The following is a 24170-nucleotide window of genomic DNA, read 5'->3' as shown; positions in this document are numbered from 1 at the left end:
CTGCCAACTTAGTTGCTAGCTCCACCCCCTGACCCACAGTTGATTTTATTAACACAGTCTCAGCTTTCACAGTGTGATCAAATATCCTGAAACGTGCGATGGTGGAGGTCTACATGGCAACAGCCTGGCAGGTCTGTGATGGTCACGGCAGATTCGTGACTAAGGTAAAAAATTATTTGAGAGCAGGTACCTCCTCCTAGGATTCAAGCTGAAATATTGCACTGTTTATTTGGCTCTGTATTGCTGTCCTGAGACCACAACCTTCTCCACAGTGAAATCATGTGTCTGAGGTTCTATATGCATGGAGTAAATGAGTGGGTGACTCAAGAATGCAGAATAGGAATAAGCGTCAATTGTTTCTCCAATCGTCTACCCCAGTATTAGGAGTGCTCACCTAGCCGCCCGAAGATATCTTCAGAAAGTCTTCACGTACTTTCATAACACAGTGTTTTAATAGCACTCCTAGGATATATAATACCACGTGTAGAGATGGACAGAAAGTCGATCAGGCATGTGTAAGCACTACAGAAATCGCCTATCAAAGGCTACCTTCCCAGCCGAGCAGAGCTTGTGCACGCTGACATACGACAGCTCTTACTCTTGGGGGCACTGAGATTTTAGTTTTCACTAAGCACAGAATAGTTTTACATCGCCAAACTTCAACAAAGTGCATATTTGGGGATCAAATAACATGATCTTATTCACATCTAATGTTTTGATGGTATTGTTACTAAGGCTGGTAAGAGAGTCAATTGATTTCCTGAGGAATTCCTGTGATTCATTGTTCTTTCCCGTGGTCCTCTTGTAATGTATCAGAATGACCTCACTAACTTTTATGACTCCGATGCAAAATGTTGACACATTGAACACTGGAGAATAGGGACAAACTATGAGATACACTGTCCTGTACTCACTGACCTGGAATGAAGGAAGTTGTGAGAGTGAAACCTCCTGAGTCCCCAGTAAGTCAAATTTGATTGTCTTATCTGGTATTATCTCGGACCGGACAATATCTGGGAGATATTTTCATCTTAATAATACTTGACTTTGAGAGGATAATTTGCTGTTTTAAATCAGAAATCCGGGGAAAAGACCTAAAAACAAGTAAAAAGAAATAAAACAAAAGACTATGAAAACTGTGTTCTGCGAGAAAAGGAGAGGGACTTTCCTTGGGCACTCAAGAGTTCCTTCTGCCTTCCTTTAAGAAATGCGCCTCTGTGGTGGAGATCTGGGTTGCAGGAGAGCTGTGGAGTATATGCCTTGGGCCCTCACCTACACAGGTCCCTCCTGAATAGTCTTAACCAAGAGCACCTTCTTCCACGGTTTTCCCCAGAGCAGGTCTTAACAACGTGTAAGTTCAAGTTAGAAAGGCCTCACGAAGATTAACTTTATAAAGACATAGAGTATGCTTCTGTTGTATCTCTGTAGAAAACGGTGACTGGGAACTGCTCAATACCAGTAGCACTAAAGCTATTATTGGGGATTTTAGCAAGATGAGAGTGTAACCCTTATTTTCGATCTTTATAAAGGAAAGGAGTCACTGATGATGCAAAGATTTAAATTATGATTGAATCAAAACTTAAGTTAGCCTGTAAGATAGCGAATCCTTTATCAATATGTTGCCCTTATAAATGAAAAGCAAGCAGACGGTGGGTGTTTACCAATGTTAGGACAGGGGCAACTGTTCTCTTAGCTCTTCCTTCTGTTCATTTTCATTCCGGTGCATCTTGGATTGGGAGACAGGCTCTTATATAGCCCAGGTTGGCCTGATACTCAGTATGTAACCAAGGAAGTCCTTACTAGGACCACAGGCATGCACAACCATGCCTGGTTTCCTTCGATGCTCTTTAAGGAAATCTCGGTTTAATTCTAGGAAAATGCGTCAATTACAATGAAATATTTCCTCAACTACATTGTATTTGTTCTTCCTTAAAGAACTGGGATTAAAATCTGGACTCCAAATGGATGTGGCTTACACCATGATGTATTCAAGGAGACACCAGACAAGACAACATCCCTCAGGATGACTAAACATAGGTCATGTGCATGGAACTCCAGGCTCTGCTATGCCTCCCTTGCCATAACCGCCTGAACCTACAAACACCACAAGTAGAACCATTTCATGTTGATATGTCAAGTTTTAATCTATAAAACATTTCTAATCAAAAAGCATTTTTGAAAGAAAATCAATGCTAGGAAATGTCAAAAAAATATGCATTCCTTGTTTATTTGACATGTGTCCAAAAATCTAATTCCAACTTTAAGACTGGCTCATTTGGAAGTAAGTCTTGCTAGACTTTGTGCCCGTGAGACAGCTTGGAGTGCCAAGATAGAAAGCTCTGGGGAATGTTTGTTTTAATTAAAGAGACTGTTCAGGAATGTACAAGCCAGTTCCCGAATACCATTCCTCTGCAAAGTGTTTGTCAATTGACAAATGTTCCTTGAAAGATGGTGTTCTGTGATCGGAAGTGTATGCTTTATAATCCAGCACAGATCCGGCCATTCTACTTGTCCCTAGTCAATCTTTGTCCAAATAAAGGGAAGTGTTATTTTTGTTTGGGTATGAACTGTCTCCCGAAAGCTCCCGTGCTGATGGCTCAGTCCCCAGCTAGGGCTGCTGTTGAGAGCGCTTGGGTGGAAGGACACAGACCACAAGAGATGATTTCTTACCTGAACGGAGCCTCAGAAGTGGGGACTGGCTGCAGGAAGGAAGTCCCTGGAGAGGAAGTCCCTGGAGAGGAAGTCCCTGGAGGCATCTTTTTGAAAGGGGTTGGTTTATTCCCAAGCAGACCCTCTTTCCCTGCCCCACCCCCCTCAGGGAAGCTGCTTCTCTCCACTCGGAGCCCAGAAGTGATGTGGTCACGCAGCTATAGATGGGAAGCAACAACGCAGCGAGCCAAAAGAAAATCCCTCTCTTCCGTTAGACGTTTCTCTATCACGCATTTTATCACAGCAACCAAGAGCTAACACAGGCGCAAAGTCGTTTTATCCTTTCAACACGTTAAGGCCCAGGTCTCCGATGCATGTGTTAGGTGGTCAGTGTGGTCACAAATGGACTGAAGACCCTCGGGCTAGCTCAGTGAGCTCAGAGAACCCACAGCGGTCCAGAATCGACTCCACTGAAGACACCGTTGAATTTGTGGGTTTACTTTAATGTTTGCTTGAAAGGACCAAAATAGACACAAGGCACCCAAGGCCAGGTTCTCAGCACAAGGAGATTTATTTGCCCCAGGGGGACAAAGGGCAGGGAATGGGACACAAAGATAGGAGAGAGGATGAGGAAAGGGGAGAAACAAACAAGGGGGAGGAGGAGAAGGGGCTTTTGTCCCAAGGGGACAAAGGACTGCTCCTGCCAGTGTTGGGGGCCACTGGCAATGGAACCAGAATTTATCCCTGGCGCATGAACTGGCATTTGGGAAGCCATTCCCTTTCGAGGGATACCTTGCTCAACCTAGATATAGGGGAAGGGCCTTGGTCCTGTCTCAATGTGAAGTGAGGGACTTTATTGACTCCCCATGGGAGCCCTCACCCTCTCTGAGGAGTAAAGGGAGGTGGGGTGTGGGGAAGATGGGGGAAGTAAGAGGAGGGGAGGGAGGGGAACTGGGATTGGTGTGTAAAGTTTTTAAAAAATGATTGTTATAATTTAAAAAAAAAAAGCAAGAGCTACCTCCGCATAGAAACAGACGTGGCCCCTAGGCAAATGACAGTTTATAAAGGGAAAAGAGGGAAGCCTCAAGCTAGAGGGTGGACAGAGGGGACGTGAGAAGGGAGAGGCCTGACAGAGCCATGTTTGCCGTGCTCAGGCCAGCTAGAGCCCAGCAGTGTTGTGACCTCTTTCTAGGGCTCTGCTGTTCAACATGCATACATGCTGCCATTTACAGCAAAAGTACATACAGTCAACGGTTCACTTCCTTACAGGAGCCCCATTCTGAGAGCTCAGTGGTCACACGGTACAGATAGCAACTATATTGAGCAATATGGATGTAGCCTGTTTAGGTCAATGAAGAAAAATTCTGTTGCACGCTGCTGGCCTGGAGAAATGCCAGGAAGCAGCATTGGCAACCCCTAAGTTTCCCGAGTCCTGACTGCAAACACTTTGACCTCTGCAGTTGTGCTCAACAAGAAAAATCTGGAGTACAAGAAGGTAGAAGAGGCCAGGCATGGTGTTATGTACGGAATCCCAGCACTCGGGAGACAGAGGCAATTTTATCAGAGTTCCAGGCTAACTTGAACTGCATAGAGCGGTGGGGACGGGGTGCATTTTGCAAACTGAGGATCAATCATGCACCACGGGTTCTTGAAGCTGACATGAGGAAATGAGGATCAGGGTTGGAGTGCAGATGCCAACTGACAGTAAATTCAGCCGGGTGGCAACCGAAGAAATGTCCTTTTCTTTGCAGCCTGCTAGGATTGCAACACAGAGAACACAGGTTCAGCAAATGCATCTCTGTGCTCAATATTTAAACAGGGAAAGAAACAGGTCACTGCTTCATTTGCCAGGTGCCGTGGTCGGTTTAGGTCAGAGACAAACTGTCTGGTAAGTCCCAGACTGGTGTAACCTCAGCGTCTGGGTGCGTTTGGTGGAGGGGACACAATGAACGGTTCGTCGGCCCACATTGCCACTAATGTGTCTGGGAACTACGACTTTGCCCTCACTCCAAAGTCCATCTTAGCCGGGGTTGCAGCCCGGTTAGCCGAGTGCTTGCCTAGCATGCAGAAACCCTGAGCGAAGAAGGCACAGGCACCACCTGAAGCCGGAGGTGGCGGTACATGTCTGCAATCCCAGGGCTTGGGAGATGGAGACGTGGGGAGCAGAAGTTCAAGGTCATCTTGAGTTGCGCAGAGAGTTCGAGGCCAGCCAGGTCTGCCTTCTGGCGCCTGTCCCAGCTGTGGCATCACTTTCTACCTTCCATGTCCCAGGACCAACGCCACTCCATGTTGCTTTTCTTTCTTGACTGGAAATGGAGTGATATCACGTAGAGAGACATAAGATCACGTAACCATGGCACAAAGACAGACGCACTATCACATAACTATCAGGCACGAGTCAAGCTGGAGCAAAGAATGCCGCTTTCTGTAGGACTAGAAGTCTTTGGTACGGAAGCATGCAGCTTTTGTCTGAGCGGAATGCTTCGAGTGCCTCTTCTCAGCCCCGCAGCCCAGGAACTGCCTCCCGTGTGCTACGTGTTCCGAGACAGGCATTTCATGAAACAAATTGAGATTCGAATCACTCTGTTCATGTTTTTAATGCACAGTGCTAAGTGGCATAGCCACTAGCTATAATGAGCTTGTGAGATCTCAGCTTCAAAGACAGTGGGCCAGTGTGTTTTCCTCGTCGTGGAGAGCTGATAAATGATTTTCAAATCATATGCTATGTTTGTCTCACATGTATTTTTGGTACTTTTTCTTCGGAATTTCATATAGGAACAACACATTTTAATTATATCTGCCACTTCCTCCCATCCCCATGCCTCCTGTTCTCCCCATGCCTTCCCCCCATCCCCGTTTCTAGTTGATGTTCTCCTATGATTTTATTGTTGCGTGTGTGTGTGTGTGTGTGTGTGTGTATACGTATGCCTATCAAATCTAATTATATGGATGTAGGGGTGACCACTTGGGCGTGCTCAATCTATTTGGGGGACTTGTCACTGAAGAGAGCTGACCCTTCCTTGGAAGTCGTTGACAGCCTGAGACTCCTCTACTAGAGATGGGGGCTTGAGAGCCTTTCCCTGCATCCATGCTGGACTGTTAATCTCTGTGACCTTGTGCAGGCAACTACAGCTGTTAAGAGTTCTCGGGTATACCATCTCAGTCATGCCCAGAAGATAACTTGCATCTGCCACCCTGGTCCTCTGACCCTCACATTTTCCACCATCCCTCTGTCCATCATGTTCCCTGAATCTTGGGTGTAGGGATAATATTATAGGTGTCCTATTTGGGGCTGGGCACTCCTTAGACACGTATTCTCTGCACTTTGGCAAGTTGTGGGTCTCTGTAATAGCATCTATCTGCTGCAGAGAGAACCTGTTTTAACAGGTGATAGAGTTACAGTAGTCATGAGAACCTGCCTCTGGTCCTGGCTCAGGGCTCGATTGCATTTCTGAGAGAATATTTGTATAGTAAAAAGCCTTTTAATTCTAAAACTGCTATCGACATACTTTATGGGATTACAATCAATTAGGGAAGATAAGGTGTGTTTTTCTGATTGTGCGTGGTGAGTTACTCCTTATTGAAGAGTCTATTAAATGAAAAGCATATTCTAACTTTTCATAAGAGAAGATGAGTTGTGGGGAGCAGAATGTTTTCTTAGGTGGATGTATATCTCATAAAACACTATGTCAGATATCATGAGCATCACAAAGGAACTGTAAATATTTGGCTTTATTGTCCTATTTTAGCAAATCCCTTCTACACAGCAAGAGGAAAGGTCACACTCCTCTAACTTGAGCTCAGCCAACTGGAAATGATCACAAAATGTGGGTCTGAGTCCTCCCCCTATGCCAGCATTCTGAGTGCTAGGCTCTCTCTTCTCTCCAGCTCAGGGGTCCTTGGTGACCCCTGGGGACACAGGCAGCTGCAGTCGATCCCATCGCTTCCTATTTCCAGTCCCTTGTCCCAAGTCCTCTGCCTTCTGTTGGTAGGAACCCCTGACCTTTCTTCTGCTCTCCTGGACACCAACCCGGGGGAGCTGAGCCCTCTTCCCTGTGTATCTCAGCCGTCTCCTCCATCAGTGGGTCCTCTGTGTCAGCCTATTTATGTTACCCTCACATTGCCCAGGGAAATGACCTCCTGGTCCTGATGCTCATCCCGGCTCAGGCATTTCACTTCTCTATTTCTCACCTCGACCCGGAGTGCAGACACCAAAGCAGGGATCTTTGCTCTTGCATTCTTGATTGTTATCGTGGTAAATATGCATGGCAGACATTTCTACCTAATCATGTAAATGCTCAAGCCGACAGCACTGAAGACATTCACAGAGTCGCCCCCACACAGCGACTCTCTTATATCTCCGCCATCCCAGATGGAAGTCCACCTGACCACGCTCCTCACCCCTCCAGCCCCTGACCACTTCCGGCCTCCTTTCTGTCTCTATGAATTAACCAATGGGGCCACGTACTGCATCCTGCTGCTTCCCTTGGCATCAGTATTTTTGAGGCTCTTCCATGTTTCACGTGTGTCAGAGTCTTCATCTGACCAAATAGTGTGCATGATATGTGTGAACATTGTGCCAGGTAGTATTTCTTTGTTTAATTTTTTTTAAACCTTTAACTTTTTGTTCTTCACCTGGGGAGAGCACTTACTCACTCTGGATCCCAAACTTAGAGGGAATTTCTGACTTTGGGTCCCTTGTCAGTGGTTAGAAAATCAGAATCTCTTCAAGTTCTGAATATGATATCAATCCACTTCAAACATCTTTCCACGAATAATAAATGTGATTTAATATGTTAAATCTCCCGCCCCTGCATGCACTTTGGGTACCCTAAACAGGCTGATCTAGTTTACACTGTTGCCCCGGGGAACTCATCAAGTCCTATCTGTAATGTTGACATAGAATTAAGTGAAAAAAGTAAAAAATAAAACCAGTGCTCATAGAAGTATAAAATATTATCTGGATTATTATTAACCATTAAAAGTGTTTGTTTGGGTATCGAGGAACAGGGGGAGAGAGGAGACAGTTTAAAGCCTTCTCTAGCATAGGTTTCTAAGCATGCAACTAGAATATTTTATTCTTTTGTAACATAGAAGACTACTGTCTGGGAGGATGAGCTACAATTTTCCTTAATTCAATGTCTGACATATAGACTAAAGAACTTACTGTGTTACCTGTTAAAAATACAGGCAACGGGGCCTGCGAGATGGATAGCTCAGTGGATAGGAGCTCTTTGTCTGTGGATGACTTGGGTGCTAACCTCAGAACCTACAGCAGAAGGGGTGAAAGCCAAATCCTGGAAGTTGCTCTAAGACCTCCGCTCGCACACCTTGGTGCAAGTGTAATACACACACACACACACACACACACACACACTGCACATACACTAATGATAATGACAATGGCATGAGCAGTGTTCTACAGCACACTAAAATGACTGCAGTTCACAAGTGATCCCCTGTTTTGTAGCAAGCTAAAAGAGAGGAAGGGTTTGTAGGCTCTGAACACAAGGAAATGGTCAGTCTCAGGAGATGCAAAAGGTAGCAACTCTGACTTGATCATTCCACAACACATGCGTGGCGGCATAACCCCACAGCAGCAACACGCTATATCCAACGGTTCTGACAATCCTAAGTTGTAAAAAGAGAAGGAGAATCACAGCTAGGCAAAGGCAGCCCGGCAAGTAATTGCAGTAGGTAGACCCTCCCACCCTCCTGAAAGAGTGTGTCCCTGGGTTTTATGAGGGTGGGGAGGGGGTTACTTTTCCTGGCAGAGACTGAGGTGCGAAGACCACATTCACAAGCCTGGCTGCCCTTCTCAGCATGAGCTGGGCATGCAGGTGGCCCAGCTCAGCCTTCCTTCAAGCTTGCGATCTGCAGCAAGCACACCTTCCTGACTGTCATACCAATTTAATTGAATGACACAGCACAGAAAAATGAGAATGAAGTCTGCTGGGAGATTTGATTTACACCCTAGAAATAAGCTCTGTGAAAGATGTCATCAGAGGGACTGGGCAGCGGGATGCAAATAAATGGTTTTCAAGGTTTTTGTGTCACTCTTAAGTAGTTGAAGTAATTCCTAAATTATAGGAAAATATATGTCAATGCTGCTTTACACACGTCTGAATTCACTGCTGTTTTGTTGCTTTTAGTTTTGATTGGAAGGCAAGGTCTCACCTTGTAACCCAGGCTGGCCCCAACCCCACTAAGTTAGCCACGCTGGCCTTGCACTTGCGGCAATCCTCCTGTCTCTCAAGAACCCCCAGCTTCACGGTATTATTTTACTGGGTCTTACGCATCTAACTCTCCTTTCACAAGCTGGAGGCTGACCCCATGGTGCCCCAAACCCAGTTGGCCAGTGCACTCTCTCTTTCAGACCAAACAGGGACCCCAGGTCAGCACCTAGCAAAGGTAGCCAACCCCTCTTCTGGTGCCGCGGGAGACCCTGTGGTCCCTTGGCTGGATGAGAACTCAGCACCAAGGAGAGCGCCTTTCTCACACTGGCAGACCTTCCATCAGAAAACCCTCCATCCGGATGCCTGGAATTGAGCGCAGTTTTGTCCCCTGCCACTTTTCACATCGCCGATAGCCTCTAGGGTGTGGTGACCCACTCCTGGAACTGTGGCAGCAGTGTGGCTGCTGGCCTTCCTCTCTGCTTCACATTCCCCTGGAGCCGAGGACCCTGCCAGCTGGTTCCCTCAGCCAGAAGTGAAGATCACATAGGAGGCATCCGTGACACGGACATGAACCTACTGCTCCAGCCTCTGGCCCACTCACCTGTGGGCTGGACGGAGAAGCAGAGAAGTGGGGCTTGATACTTTCGTGCTTGCTTTGTGGATTCGTTTTGTAAAGAGAAAATTTAAAAACAAAAAAACAAGAAGAAGCCGGTGGGGCGAAACACCCGCAAAAATGAATGTACTCTGTCCCCCTCCTCCCCCTCAGGAAGTGGCCTGGAAGAATGGTGAAGAAAGGAGCTGCTTCTGAGGGAGGCAACAACTCCCGACACCCTCCAGGAAGTCCTTTGTCAAGTGGGCTTGCGCTTCCACAAAGAAAGCAATTTTCTCCTTTCCCTCTGTAGAAACGGGAGCTGGCACAGGATGCCTGCTCTCTCCCAAGTCACACCGCCTGCCACACTCTTCAGGAAGAAGATAGAACTGCCCCTGACACAAGTTCTTCTTTGCAAAGCCTTAATGCTAATTGTCTGGCACTCACAGAAAGCCCAGGAGTTTGATGTCAACCAAGCTATTGTTTTCCAGTTCTTTCCCAGTATCTGTTAAAATGGCAGGCCCATGCTCAGACAGGCTGCCGTAACCATTCCTATAGCTACCTACATAGATGATCTATTCCGCTGCTACACTGTCATAATCCCTATAGAATTTCAGGGTTTTGTTTTGCTTGTTTGTTTTAAGACAGAGTCCTAGGTAGGCCAGGTAAGTCTTGAACTCGCTGTGGTAACAGACGATGACCTTAAACTTTTGGTCCTCCTGCTTCTACCTCCCAAGTGCTGGGATTACAGGCATGCATCGACGTGCACAGTTTATACAGTGTCACAGAGTGCTATTTGCTAGGAAGTGCACTACAAATGGAACTATGTCCTCCTCCTGAAAGAATTCTTCACCAAATTACATGATAGGAGTTTCGCCTTCCACCTCTAAGAATGTGAAATATGCTTCTTTGTGTGAGCGGGCCTTCATGCTGTCACAACCCAGTCATTTGGAAGAGTTATTAAGAGAGAAGCCTCCGAGCCCACTCACTGTATAAGTCAGTCCCGCACAGAAGCAAGATGAGACATCACTTGTTGAATCTTTAAAGACTGTCAAGTACTCTGGATGGATGCCTCTCAGACAGGAAGTCGGCAGTTATTTATTTACCAGTCTCTAGACCCTTCCCACAAGCCGCTTTCCATGCAACCAGGGAGATGACAGCAAAGGCTGTGTTCAGGAGACGGCCGCCACTTGGAAAGAAATAAGTCTACGTCAAAGCAAGCTCCTGCAGAATCCTTTCAGGGCCTTTGTGTAGGCGGCATTGTGCCCCTGTGAAGTGCAGGAGGGATTTCATCAATGGGAAGGGCTGGAGTGGAAAGATCGCATTAAAGAGATAAGATGTGCTACCCTGAATCTATTGACCCAGGAACCCACTTCCCATGATGGGTTGGAGGGAAACCTCTTCATATATTGAATGTCAACAAATTTTTTTTTTATAAAAGGTCTCAAAATTGGTGTTCTGAGGTTGCGCACGTGTGTGTGTGTGTGTTTGCACGCGCATGTGTACACTCTCAGTTTGTTCTAAAGAAACCAGAGGTTGTTTCTATAAGACCCCCCAATGCACCAAACTTCCACAACAAACATGATGTAAGTAAAACCACTTACTGGGCAGGCTTTTAATTTTCCTGGCGCCATTTTAAACAACATTGATAGGTACACAATCAGACACCAGCAGGGACACAGATGTCCCAGAAAGTTAAGGAAACCAGCAACAGGAAATCTCTGCTAACACCCACTGACCTTCCCAGCCCACACAGGCCTGCTACCCCCATCCCCACAAGCAGGGTTTACTTCTCTCTGGCCACTGATTCAATAGATGTGGGCTCCAGCAAAACCCTGCCTTCCCTGGTGATATCCATTGCCCCACCCAGCCCCCTTTTGACAAGTGTTTGTCTTTTGGGCAGCTGACCCCATTCTTGAGTAAGAACGGAACTCTGAGTAGTCTAATAGAGACATATTAGCCCCACATCATTGCTATAATGGGTCTGAGGAGGTCCAGACCCATCTGTCCTTGATTACAGGACTAAGTAAATCAGTGCTCAGACCACCTGATGTGGAGGGGAGTATGTGTCTTAAGCCAGATGACCAGGAGCTTCCTACTCTCCAGACAAAAATCCCCCCTCCCTTGTTAGATGTGTGTTCATGGGGAAGCGGGTGGGTGCAGGTGTCTGTGGAATCCTCAGGTGTCATTCCTCAGAGACTGTTCAACTTGTTTTTGAGACACTGGGGTCTTTGGGGTCTCGGGCTTACTCAATAGCCTAGGTTGGCCAACACGCCCTGGGGTCTGTCTGTCTCTGCCTCTCAAGTGCTGGGCCTGCAGGAGTATAGCATTACACGAGACCTACCGAGCACACTGGGGATCAAACCCAGCTCCGCGTGCTCACACAAATGCTTGCACAATTAAGTCAGCTCCCTGGCCCCTTTACTGTCCAGTAATGGTTAATGAAGGAGTTAACTTGCTAAGAAGAACTGCAGTGAGACAGGTATTGGACAAGAACCTTTTAGTAACCCACGAAACCGTCTTCAGGTTGTGGCCCATAATAATCTTTGAGCCCATGGTTGCTATAAAACCATAAAAGTTTCTTTTTGTTCCTCTTTGAGTAAATGAATTGTAGACCCACACTCTGTTTCCATGGAATGAGACTAGACCCGAAAGAAAGAGGCTCATCTCAAGCAGACTGAAGTTTAGTTCTCTCTAAAAATCTGGAGTTGGGATGACAATGCCATTTCCAGTCTGTAGTTGCCAAGCCCACTTGTCAGCTAGGAATGGTAGCACGTCGGATTTACATTTCGGACAGAAGCCCTAGGAGTTCATCTTCTCTTCTCCTGCCGCAATCAGTATAAACTGTTTTCAGCTACTACGCTATTCTAACAAGAAAGGCTCGCTAGGGAAGTCAGTATATCATTTATTATACTGAAAGCAAATCAGTAACCCTCGTGGGGGAAGTCACTTATGCATTCTGTTTGCATTCATTGCCTGTCACCTGTGTGTGTGGCACCGAGCTGGACAATACGGCCACACAGCCACAGTGGACCAGAAAAGGGGGAAGAATGCACACATGTGCCTGAGGTGTCATAATCCATATGGCAACACGTGATTGTACCGAATACCGAACAAGGTCACACAGGGGTCCAGAGTAGTCTGGGCCCACTGAGCCTCATCCCAGTCACCATGACCACGTTGTGTTCATCGAATTATTTGTACGAATACTGCTACCCCGCCTTCGCCTGTGGGGTCCCCAGCAGGATGAGCAAAGGTTGGGTTCTGTTCATTTTGGCATGGTCTTTATCTACCAGTGTGTCCAACACACGTGTCATTGTATAGGGCCTTGCACCACAAAGAGGAAGACTGGAAGTCTAGAGGGTAAAGGAACTTGGTTGGCACCTTGATGATTGAAGAAGGTTTGCCCAGCAGTGGGGATAGTAAATATAAAAATAAAGTTTCATTTCCCTGGACAATTCTGTACAAGTCTGAGTGGGGAAATAATGCTTTGGGGGTTGAACTAAACAGGTAACTCTTCAAAATACTTCTAAGCTGCCACACTCCTTTTACACCCTGACCTCACGTACTCCTTTTCCTCCCTTGTCTAGAGAGACGCCGAGTAAGGGACAGTGAGAGACTCACACACACACTGTCTATGCCCAATAGAAACACTGGCTAAGAGGCCAAGGCAGTGTGGAATACATCGAAAGTTTTAAAAGGGCTTTGATGCAAGATGCCTCTGACGCTCTCGGATGCTGTGTGGTTGCTCCAGGGAAGCAAGTTAATGTTCCTGTGTTGTTTTGTTTCTATCCCATGCAAAAGGAGCCAGTCCTGGGAGGGATTAGCATTAATTATTACCAAATGATCTTTGCCTTTGTCATCAAAATAAAAGCAATGAAGCCTCTACTTTCCACACACAGCAAATTTACTAAAGAACATTTAACCCATGAGGAAATTTCCAGCTATGTCTCTGTTTTATAAATTTTTCTTGGTTCAGAAAATACTCTTTCTTTGCCTCTTTGGTGATTTTTTCCCAGAAAACAATGTATACATCAGACAGGTTCTTTCAAACAAACTCATTTTAAACCAACCTGGTATCATTATAAAAGTAGACACTGTTTAGCTGAGTATGAAAGTTTGGGTAATTTGTTACCTGAAAATTCTTAAGAATCCAGGCGGGCAGTGTTGGCACAAGCCTTTAATCCCAGCACCTGGAAGGCAGACACAGATGATCTCTGTGAGTTTGAGGTCAGTCTAGTCTACAGAGCAAGTTCCAGGACAGCCAGAGGTTCACAGAGAAACTCTCAAAACACACACACACACACACACACACACACACACACACACACACACACACACACACACAGAGCAAGTTCCAGGACAGCCTCCAAACATACGCTCACAGAGACAGAGAGAGAGAGAGAGAGAGAGAGAGAGAGAGAGAGAGAGAGAGAGAGAGAGAGAGAGAGAGAGAGAGAGAGGAGTTTAATAAGAATCCTGAGGTTGAGGATGGAGCTGGGTGAATTCCTAGCACTCCAGGTGGTGACTCACACCTATAATCCCAGCATTTAGGAGGTGGAGACAAAGGGGTCAGAAGTCCAAGGTCATACTCTAATGCTTAGCAAATTTAAAGCCAGACTAGACCGCATGAGATCTTCTCTAAGAAAAAGTAAAATAAAATAAAAAGGGAAGACAGAGGAACCCTTCATCTCCCCATCCCTGTGTGTTGAGGTCATGGTGAACTACTCAAGCTCTCTCGTGCCTCGTTTTCCTCCACTGCACAATGAGGTTTTTGTCCATCCCTGTGGCCCTCAGCATCCTCACTTGCTCATGCTGGTGTAACCAGAGCAGACCAGCTAGCAAGGGCTTCAGCTTACCCAGCCTGGGGAGCGTGCTCACGGCGGGGCCAGCCTAGGCAGGTAGAGGGATAGCAGTCAGCCACAGCCATCAGTCTTTTCATTCCCAGTAAAGTTTCTGCCTTAAATCGCTCAGCAAATCAGCTACTGGATGCAGAGACTCTCGACTTACCGGCCTGTGTTTAGCTGGAACAGGAAGAAGGCTCCTCTGATTGTGGACAGAGACCAGAATGCTCTCTGCAGACAGGTGCGTGTGTCCCACACCAGCTCTTCCAGGTGGCTCTTCTCTGCCAACAATCAGGAGCTCAAGTGCAATAACTGTTCCAAGCAGCAGACCCCTAATTTACAGCGGTTCTAATTGCACTGCCCATGCAAGCAACACAAAACAGAGCGCTTGCATTGTAAGGTAGAAGCTCAGAAACGAGCAAAAAGACATCTCTGTTGTTTGACACACAGGATGGGGTTGTAAGGATGACCTTATTTGTTTCGGGTTTTTTGTTTGGTTGGTTGGTTGGTTTAGTTTAGGTTTTGTTTTGTTATTTGGGGGGGGAGGTGGTTGTTGTTTTTTCCCCTCAGTTTTTTGCTTAATTCGAAAAAAAAATCATCATCTCCAGGCTTCCACTTTCATGTAAGGCTTCACCTAATCATTCATGACAAACAGCTATCTCTACTTAGGAGGTAATTACACTATATCCTGAGGCGGCAATTAATTACTGCGGCTGACAGGAAGTTACTCAGTGTCTAACCTCAACCCTTGCTAAAGTCTCAATCCAATATATCATGTAGCAACTTCTCATGCAGTGTTCTCCAAGTCTCACAGACTTCAGATGTGTTAGTTGCCCCGGGGTCAGCGGAACCATATTTGTATGCGACAAGTGGATGTAGCCTGAGAGACCCTCTTTCTCTGCTGTGCTCTTGAGACATCTACCAGTTTGAGCTTTGGGGTTCCTGTCTTGTTCCCACTGTCACTTGAGCACTCAATGCTTTATTTGGGGGCTGCCAGAAAATTGGCCTCTGCCACAGTGTTCAGGGGCCCAGCTATCTTCCATGGAATGGGCCATGATGCATTCCCACAGCTGTGCCGACCCAAGAGATATCTGTGCCAGGATGTATTTATTAGTAAATAAAAGGGGGCAACTAGAAAATACCTCTCAGAATAAACCCTTTTTGCTGAGCTGCTAAATCACTTTTCTGTGTCACAAATGAAAGCCCCTATCCCCAAGGATTCCTGGAACAGTTGAGTTCTATGTGTGTGTCGAGGTAAATTTCCCCATCACAAGTGAACATTAAGCCGTTACTATCTGCAAAGTGATTTAGAGTATTAAAAGCTTTCTAAAACACTGGCTCAGATTAGGAGAATTTATTCAAGTTAATTCTAAGTCTTGGGGGACTCAGGGAAAAGGAAATATTTTAAAACAGCATTGTGTTAAGGGGACAGAAGTGTCCTGAGTAACCTAAGCTGGCCTAAAGAAAAGGCTTTCTGTACAGGACCTCCCACCCAACGACTCTGGTACTCACGGATGACACAGGCAAAAAGGAGACTCCAGCTCTGTTAGGGAGATCTCCCAGAGAAGATGCAAGACAGACACTCTGTGCAGCAATGACTTGGCTTAAGTAGGAGCATTAGACCATGAAGGAAAGAGACCCTTTAGGCTTCTAAGTTCGCAGGTTTTAAAGGATGCCCTCTGTGATGGTCATTCTCACTTGCCAACTTGACCTCATCTGGAATTAACTAAAACCCAAAAATAGAAAACACACCTGTGAGAGATCTTTGTTTGATTTGAGGTGGGAAGGTCCCCTTCTAACCCAGGTCTTTGAGGTAGGAAAGCAAACCTTTCATCCAGATCTTTCGAGCTGGGGAAGCCACCTCTAATCCGAGCCATGAGGACATGGAAGAAGGAGCCTTTGTTCTTTGCCTGCTGACTCTCACCTTACTAGCAAGTCCATTCCTTCATTGACGTTAGAGCCCACTTCTTCAGGCTTCTGGCCCGCTGAGATACCCAGCTCCACAGACTCAGCAGCTACCAGATTCTTGGACTTTTCGTTCATAGCCGTCATTTATGAGTTAACTGGGTCACAGTCTGTAAGTCATTCTAATAAATGCTCTTTCTATATATAGAGATTCATTCTGTAAGTTCTATTACTCTAAAGAACCTGGATAAATACACCATTTGTGTCTCCCAGTGTGCCTCAGGCAGGCATCAGGTAGACACAGGACTTAGCCAGCATCTCTCTCCTCATGGATGTGGCCTCTAACAGCTGGCAAATCCAGAAAGGGACTCCATGTGGGTAGAGTTTTCACATGTAAAAAACATGTAAATCACACAAAAGCACACAAATGTGGTTCAAAGTCATATCTGGCATTTATACGTATCTGTGTTTGGGTATTGAGTAAACTAAATTTATACCAGGCCCATGGCAATGTGGCCCACATTGCAGTTATACTTGAGAATGCTATCAGAACTTCTGAACTTCACAGCAGACAAAGAATTAGTTAACAGAACAAAAAGAAAGGAATGTAATAGGAGACACTCATTGAGGACTTCTCTTTGTATTCAGGAAACTTGGTGGCATAAATAAGTTGCAGTTGTCTAAGACTCCAGCTGAAGGCTGCTGAACATCATGCATACATGAGTTGTGCACGCATGTGCTGGACTCTGGAGCTGGCAGAAGCCACTTACGCTCAACTGTGTTCCCTAAGGTTCTCAAAATGAACAGAAATGATAGAACGAATGGCTGTGGATATGTATGAGAGGTGTGAGATTATATATAATATTGTAATATAATAGTGTAGTATATATTATATAAGGAGCAGAAATGATACAATGAATGGCTGTGGATATGTATGAGAGATGTGAAATATACAAAATACTGTAATATAATAGTGTAATATATATATATATATTACATGAGGATTTATTAGACTGGATCACAGGCTGTGGTCTGGCTGGCCCAACAACAGCTATCTTATAGTAGAATGCCCAAGAACCTGGTAGTTGTTAACCCAAAAGGCTGGATGTTTTAGCAGTCCCAATCTGGCACTGGGGTCCTGGAGGTGTTCCTGAAGAGCTGCTAATTTCCAGCCTAGGTTGGAATCCTATGGAAGTTGGTTCTGATACCGACAATGGGACACCTCAGCAACGGGATACATTGACTTGCCAATGAGACTGAGAACAAGCAGAAGTCTTCCCAACTCAAATATTCTGATTAAGAAAATCCCTTACAGAAGTGCCCATGGTGTTTGGTTTTACTTTAAGCCGGTCGTAGTCAACTCGATAACTGATACTGGCCATCACATCTTTTTCCAACTTCACGATGATGTTGTGAAGTGAAGCAGACCATGCCAGGAGCCGTTGTGAGACTGTCTTGGGGTGGGGGGTGCTAGAGAGAAGCTGACCTATCAGTAAGCAGAGGTCTCTGAGGTGCACGGTACTAAGTTGTGTTTGTAGGCTGCCTTGGGTAATAGACAACCAAAGATGAATCTTTCATTTCATCTTTGGAGCTGTGTTGTATATTCTGTATATTTGGGCCATCAGTATAACTAAAACATGTTTTACGAATGTATCAATAGCATCATCTGAGAAATCATCAAAGTGACTCACCTAGAGTCAATTTAAAACCCTATTTTTGCCAGTTGGTTATTCGACAGCCAAATAACAGCCAAGAAGTTTTTAGAATCTTTAGGTAGAACACAAATTTGTAAATTAAAATAGTTGCATTTCTGATATGATGCATTGGATATAATAATTATTTCAAAATTATGATTTTACGTGCATGGGTGATTTTCTTGGGTGTTTGTCTGTGTACTGCATGGATAAGCCCATATCAGAAAGCAGAACAGGATGCTGTATCCCCTGATACTGAAGTTACAGATGATTATGAACTGTCATGGAGGTGCCCAGAATTAAACCAGGGTTCTCTGGAAGAACAGCCACTGCAACTCCTCAGACAATTCTCCAGCCCCAAATGTAATAATTTTAGCAATCCATAGCCTTTGTAGATCCCAAGTCCTAAAACATTGGATCCACATGGGAGCTCCTTCTTGGTTCTTTTAACATTAAGGTTTTGAGAACCGACCAACTCTTTCTCTTTCCTCATAGTCTAATTTCTCCTGTTTTCTTTCTGATCCTTTTCCCTTCTCTCTGGTGTTATAAAACAAAAACAAAAAACCATCTCCCCGGTTCCCTGTCTACAAGGGATGATATTACCATCATATTTCCCCACCATCGGCTTCCAAAGCATTCACTGAATTCTTCCCATAATCTCTCCTGCATCTGTGGTTAATCTTTCAGAAACACATTCAGGTAATTTAGATCGCGGCTTCTGTGACTGAAGCATATACAAAGTTTTGAAGAATGGGAACAATTAGGCAGGTTCATGGTACTGGAATTCATTTAGCAGCCTGCAGGGAATTTAGCTTTCCTATTTGCTTTTCCTCGTGGTGCTGTCCTTTGTGTCCCTGTCTTCCTGGGACCGCTCAGCGCCCAGCCTCATTGTGGAGCCCTCTCTGGAGACCCTTAGCATGAACCCCTTGCTCACTCATTGTAAACCCAGTGCTTGCTGAGGCTCATAGCACAGTGGCAAGAGTCGCCCCACACTATCTGAAACCGATGCAGAATCAATGGTAAAAGCCTCACGAGGCTTTTTTTAAATAACTTTGGAGTCCAGTTTGCTCCTTAATTTCCAACATGAAATCAAGGGCTCCTTTTAGCAGGAAAGGATTAGGTTTAAACCATCTTAAATCTAATATGAAGACAGAATCCAATAATCATTGCAACAACACAGCGTCAGAGGCAGTCAGGACTGATGGGAAGAGTCCAGGTCTGCAGAGCAAATCAGCAGCTTAGCCAGTTCAAGCCAGAAGTGCTTACGTTGTTAAAATTATGTCAAATGCCAAGACACTTGCTCGCCTACAGATGCCACTCAAAACTGAAATCGTTCCAGCTGCCGGGGAAGCCATTCACTCTGCATTACAGATAAAGTTGGTTGCTCGGCATGCCCTCTCCCCCATTTCCGATTGCCTGGCATTTTGTGTTTTCATTCCTTAGAGTGTCACGTTGGAGTTACCAGGCCTCTCAGAATCCAGTCCCTGAGGTGAGGTCCTCTCCACGCCAGACAGCCATGTTTGTCAGCAGCGAGGCAAACCTGTGTCCTGCCACCATGCCATGCCCAGGATCTGGTGACATATTGGGAAGGCAGGTTTTTAATGGAGAGTATCAGGTTAGTTAGACCATTCTGTCCATCTGAAGTCTAAAGCTGCTTCTTATGACAAAATCTTTCACTGTGTATGGTATATGTTACATAAGGACATTTTTGCAGAAGCATGTACTGAACACGGAGCATCCCCCCGGCCCCCCCTCCCGCCTCCACTTTTCTCCCCTTCCTCCCCTTCCTCTCATTTAACCCCTTATGCTCCTACCAGACATGCCCAACCTGTGTGCCACATGCATCCCAGGATGGCTGTGACTGCCACCTAACAGACATGGCGATGGCAGTGTTCTATCACCATGTCAACGGTCCAGCACGTCGGGGAAGTCAAGAGTGCAGGAGCTTGAAGCAGCTGGTCACGTAGCATCTCCAACAGAGAGCCACCTTGATGGACACATACAAGCTGCTCAGTCCCCTGTGTCCCTTTCTGCCATCCAGGGTCCCACTGAAGGAACATCCCCACCCTCTGTGTACAGTCCTTCCCATCCTACTTAATGCAGTCAAGATAATCCCCACAGACCTTCCCAATGGCCTGTCTCCCAGGTCACCCTAGACCCTATCAAACTGACAACACTAACCATTGCATGTACATACATGACTCTCTGTATCCAGATAAAACCTAGGGCCCATGAGCGAGAGAGAACATGATTCAAGTCTTTCTGAGTTAGGTTTAGTTCACTTAATACAGTTAGCTTCAGTTGTACCCATTTCCGCCACAGATAATTGAACTTTATTCTTATGGTCAAAAGCCACATTTTTAAAATGTTGCTTGTATTTATTTTTTGTTATTGCCATAAAATTCTCGCAAACTTGAACACTTAAGCTATCCCAAACTTGTTACTGTAACATTTGGGTGGGCTAGAAATTTAATATGGCTCTTGACGGGCTAAAAATGGGGTGTGGCAGGGCTGTGTCTATCTTCAAGGTTCTGTGAAGAATTCCTTTTCTAGCTTCTAATAGACATCTTCCATCTTGTGATCCCTTCCTCTATGCTCAAGGCCAGCAAGGTTCACTCTCCCTACCCTTCATTGCTGCTGCCCCCTCAACCCTCCAGGCAGGAAGGGGTTTCTGCTTTGAAGAACCTATGGGATTGCATTGGATTCACCCCGATACAGAAATCGCCTCTCCATCCTGAAGTCTATAGCTCCAGCCACACCTGCAGAGTCCTTTTACTATGGTGGATACCACCACATCTTTGGGTACCAGGAACACATACATCAGCATCTCTCCAGGGGCCATCATCCCACTGACCATGCCCTTCCTAAGAAACCACTTTTTAAAAAAGCCATCACTACAGGCATAGCTTTATCTCAAGCCCAGCTACCAGGAAGTGGCTTATGATGGGCCACGCCCCTTCACACACCAACAGAAGATTGTCTTGACTCAGATGCTATATTCACTATCTCTTTCCCCAGCCACTCTGCTGGCATCAATCACGAAACTTCAGCAATGTAGAAATCAAACTCTTTCTAACTCCTAAGTCTTTGGTCCAGCTAGACCACTCTGCTCCTGCTGATTTGGTCAGGGCTTGCCTCAGTTGTCCCTTGCCCATGAGTCAGTAAGTAGGTGAGCTATGGGCATCCTAGCTGGGCCAAGAGACCTAGCTCATCTGTCACATGAGGCACTTCCTGCAGGGCAACCTGGCCCTTGTGGTAGGGACCAGAATCCAAGAGGACAGAGTGGGCAAGGTCCCCTGAGCTATGAAGTATCAGCTTCACCCCATTATTCTAGCCATGTCACAAGACGATTCTGTCTTCAGAGAGTGGTGTGTAAGACCCTGCTTATTGATGGGAGAATTGTATAAAGCTGGGATGGGAACAGGGACCATTTTGTCAAACAGCTCTACCTCAAAAACAATTGGAGCATAGGGTTAACTTGTGGCACCTATTCCAAATATCAGCTGATATTCCTCAAACCTTAACGCAGGGGCCAAATGTGCTTGTGAGCAATTGTTGATGAGCGCATGATCCTACCTAGTATTAGAAGTAGAACAATTGTGCTGGCTTGGTCCTTGTCTGGGTCCCTGCAAGATCTGGCACGTGGCTGGCTGTCCTTCCAGCACTCTCTCCAGAGATCATTGTAGATATCCAGTGTTTATGAAAGAGTGGTCTTGGGTGATGAGTAATAATAAATATAATTTGCTATTCTTACTTTTCGTCAGTGTCTGGGCATCTCAGGTTAGTGATAGGATGGAAGGTCTGGGTGGAAACTATTTGTCATGTCATGTGACTGTGCAGTTTTCCTTCTACCCTGATGCCATTTCCTCTCTACTTTTATGATAACAGGAAATGTGGCCATTTTAAATCTGGTTTAGAGTAAGATGATCTGAAACAATATAAAAATTCCCAAACCTATTAAAGCAGGTGAAGAGTTAGCTCTTGACGCTGACGTCTCAAACATGCAGTGGAATAGGCACAAGAGTCATTGCTTTGGTTTTTAGTAGACTTACCTTTATGTGACACACACAAAATAGGTAAATAAACAAATATAAAACCCGCAGCATGGACCTACCCATCTTTAGTTAAAGCTGTGTCATTTTGTGTCTGTGTGGACCTGGGCAAGTCACTTCATCTGTGTGTGTAGGTCTGACAGACAGGAGTGGCAACCATGATGTGGGGGGGGGGGGAGCGTGGGTTTGAGGTCCAAGGCAGCAGGAGGAGACCGCTTACCTGGGAGCCTGGATCACCCAGTACCCCCTCTCACATGGGGCTGGGCTCCAGTACTGTGACTGGGCTCCATCATGTCAATAAGTTGTCAGCGCTGCCTCCACGGAGGGAGAGGAATCCGCTCTTCCGTTAAGAAGGCACCATGGTTGTGCAAGGGGCAGGCTTCCTGAGGTGTCTGTATCAAACATGGCTGGACTCCCTCCCGAACACAGAAGGGAACATCTCCAGTGCTCACATGTCCTCAGCTGGGACTTGAGCAGGGAAGTCACTCATCAGTGTGAGGAAAATGCGGGGACGGCGCATTGGCCCCACAGACACAGGCCAGCAGCAGGCACACACCACTCTCTCTTCCCTCCCGGAAGTCTTGCCCTTCTGGATGCTGTAAGGACCAAGGCTCTCGCCACTAATTTTAACACGATTGCCTCTTCTGGGAGGAAAAACTGGATTTGGGCATCCTGGGCTCGTTCCACTAGACTGCCCACAGAAGAGGAATAGTCACGCAGAAATCCAGGTCAGCTTCCAGCTCCCAGACTGTTGGCCGATGTCCTGAAGCAGTTAAGAGTACAAAGCAGGAAGCAGAAACAGGGACTCACAGAGTCCTGCTTGAAGCAGTCCTCTGACTCGAAGGCCAGTCTGTGGGAAGAATGTCCACAGGGCCTGTAAGAGAGGGACCTTCACCCTAGGTCCAGAATTAGGTCACACCTGGCTTAGACATCCACTTGGGCCCCAGTTCTTTCAGAGTAATATTTTTGTGCAAGGCTTATAATCATCTTGTCATTGTGTGAGTGGCCCAGCCACATGATGCAGTGCTCACGGAGGCCAGAAGAGGGCATTGGATACCCTGGACCTAGGGTTGTAGACAGTTGTGAGCCACCATGTGTATGAAGGAGCCCACCCCGGGGCCTCTGCAAGGGCAGCAATTGCTCTTAACCACTGAGATGAATTCCTAGCCCCAGTCATCCTGTCTTTAAAAAATGGCCTTACTATACACACACGTATGCAGTCACAGACACACATATGTAAGTAGTATGTGATATGTGTATCTATGTATATATGTATGCATTCTTTTCCTGTCTGACTCACAGTAAGCCCTAAGCACACACACACACACACACACACACACACACACACACACACACACACACACTGTGATTCCAAAGTCTCATGTCACACTTAGGGATTGAAATATAATTTACTTGGGCAGAATAGAAAGAAAATCAAACTAAAACAAACACATTTGATGTTTTGAAGAGTGTGTATGTGTGTGTGTGTGCATGTGTGTGTTTAAAAGAAAAAACACAGTTTAGAATTTCCCATCAAGCCTCCTTAGATCAAATGGATGTGGGGACCACAGCCAGTTCTTCCAACCTAGCACGCTCCATCCTGCTATGCCCACTTGTCTGGGAGGAGAGAGCAGAGGGTTCCAGTCCAAGAGGGAAACTCTCATCACGCTGTACGCTGATAGCATGTGAAGCTGTAATCTTGAAAACCCTGCATCTCCAAGGGTCCTTTGAAGATGCATTTCTTCACCTCAGAGCTGGTGCCTCTATGTTGGGTACCTGGCACACACAGCGCGTGTAAACCGAGGGGCTGCAGTTGTCATGGGGGGTGGGGGACAGCTGTGAGGACAGTGTTCCATCTGATGGATCCACAAAGCAAGGCTTTCTCCCAGAGTTCTGAACCATTCTGTGTGAAAGGAAAGAAGTATCTGGTGCGTGCAGGGCACCCTGTAGGTGCTAGAGATATGACACATGGCTCCTGGGGATCCATCTCCCGGGGAGACCCAGAGTACTTTTAGAAGTACAATAACACATAATGCCCCAAAACTTCTATTATTTACCATGTCTTTTCACTGGCAGATAATAGTGAAAATAAAGGGTTTTATGTTAAATGATGATGATGGTGATGATATTCCCAACTGTTCCTCTTTTTTTTTTTTTTTTTTTTTTTTTTTGGTTTTTTTTGAGACAGGGTTTCTCTGTGGCTTTGGAGGCTGTCCTGAAACTCGCTTGGTAGTCCAGGCTGGCCTCGAACTCACAGAGAT

The 24170-nt window shown here is 45.9% G+C and overlaps 1 protein-coding gene and 1 long non-coding RNA gene across 7 annotated transcripts in view; one reads left to right on the top strand and one right to left on the bottom strand.

Annotated features, from left to right (window-relative positions):
* Prkn (parkin RBR E3 ubiquitin protein ligase) overlaps window positions 1–24170 on the top strand; it is a 1082502-nt gene that overhangs the window by 914171 nt on the left and 144161 nt on the right. Inside the window, exon 10 of one of the 6 annotated variants that reach the window (XM_040758177.1) lies at window positions 1936–2109. The exons of the other annotated variants lie outside the window; for them this stretch is intronic. Coding sequence (XP_040614111.1) covers window positions 1936–1947 — 12 coding nt within the window. The 3' untranslated portion in view covers window positions 1948–2109. Of the gene's footprint in view, window positions 1–1935; window positions 2110–24170 lie in introns of those variants that run through there. 6 annotated transcript variants of the gene reach the window in all.
* On the bottom strand, window positions 10509–14657 carry LOC110339309. Its single transcript, XR_002381423.2, has 3 exons — window positions 14274–14657; window positions 13550–13607; window positions 10509–10682 (listed from the first exon to the last, which is right to left on the bottom strand). It is a non-coding gene; the product is annotated as an uncharacterized LOC110339309 (long non-coding RNA).

Source organism: Mesocricetus auratus, unplaced genomic scaffold (genome assembly GCF_017639785.1).
Source record: "Mesocricetus auratus isolate SY011 unplaced genomic scaffold, BCM_Maur_2.0 Super-Scaffold_100018, whole genome shotgun sequence".
Classification (NCBI taxonomy): Eukaryota; Metazoa; Chordata; class Mammalia; order Rodentia; family Cricetidae; genus Mesocricetus; species Mesocricetus auratus.
The sequence above is the reverse complement of the archived record's forward strand: the minus strand, read 5'-3'. Positions and strand labels throughout refer to the sequence as shown.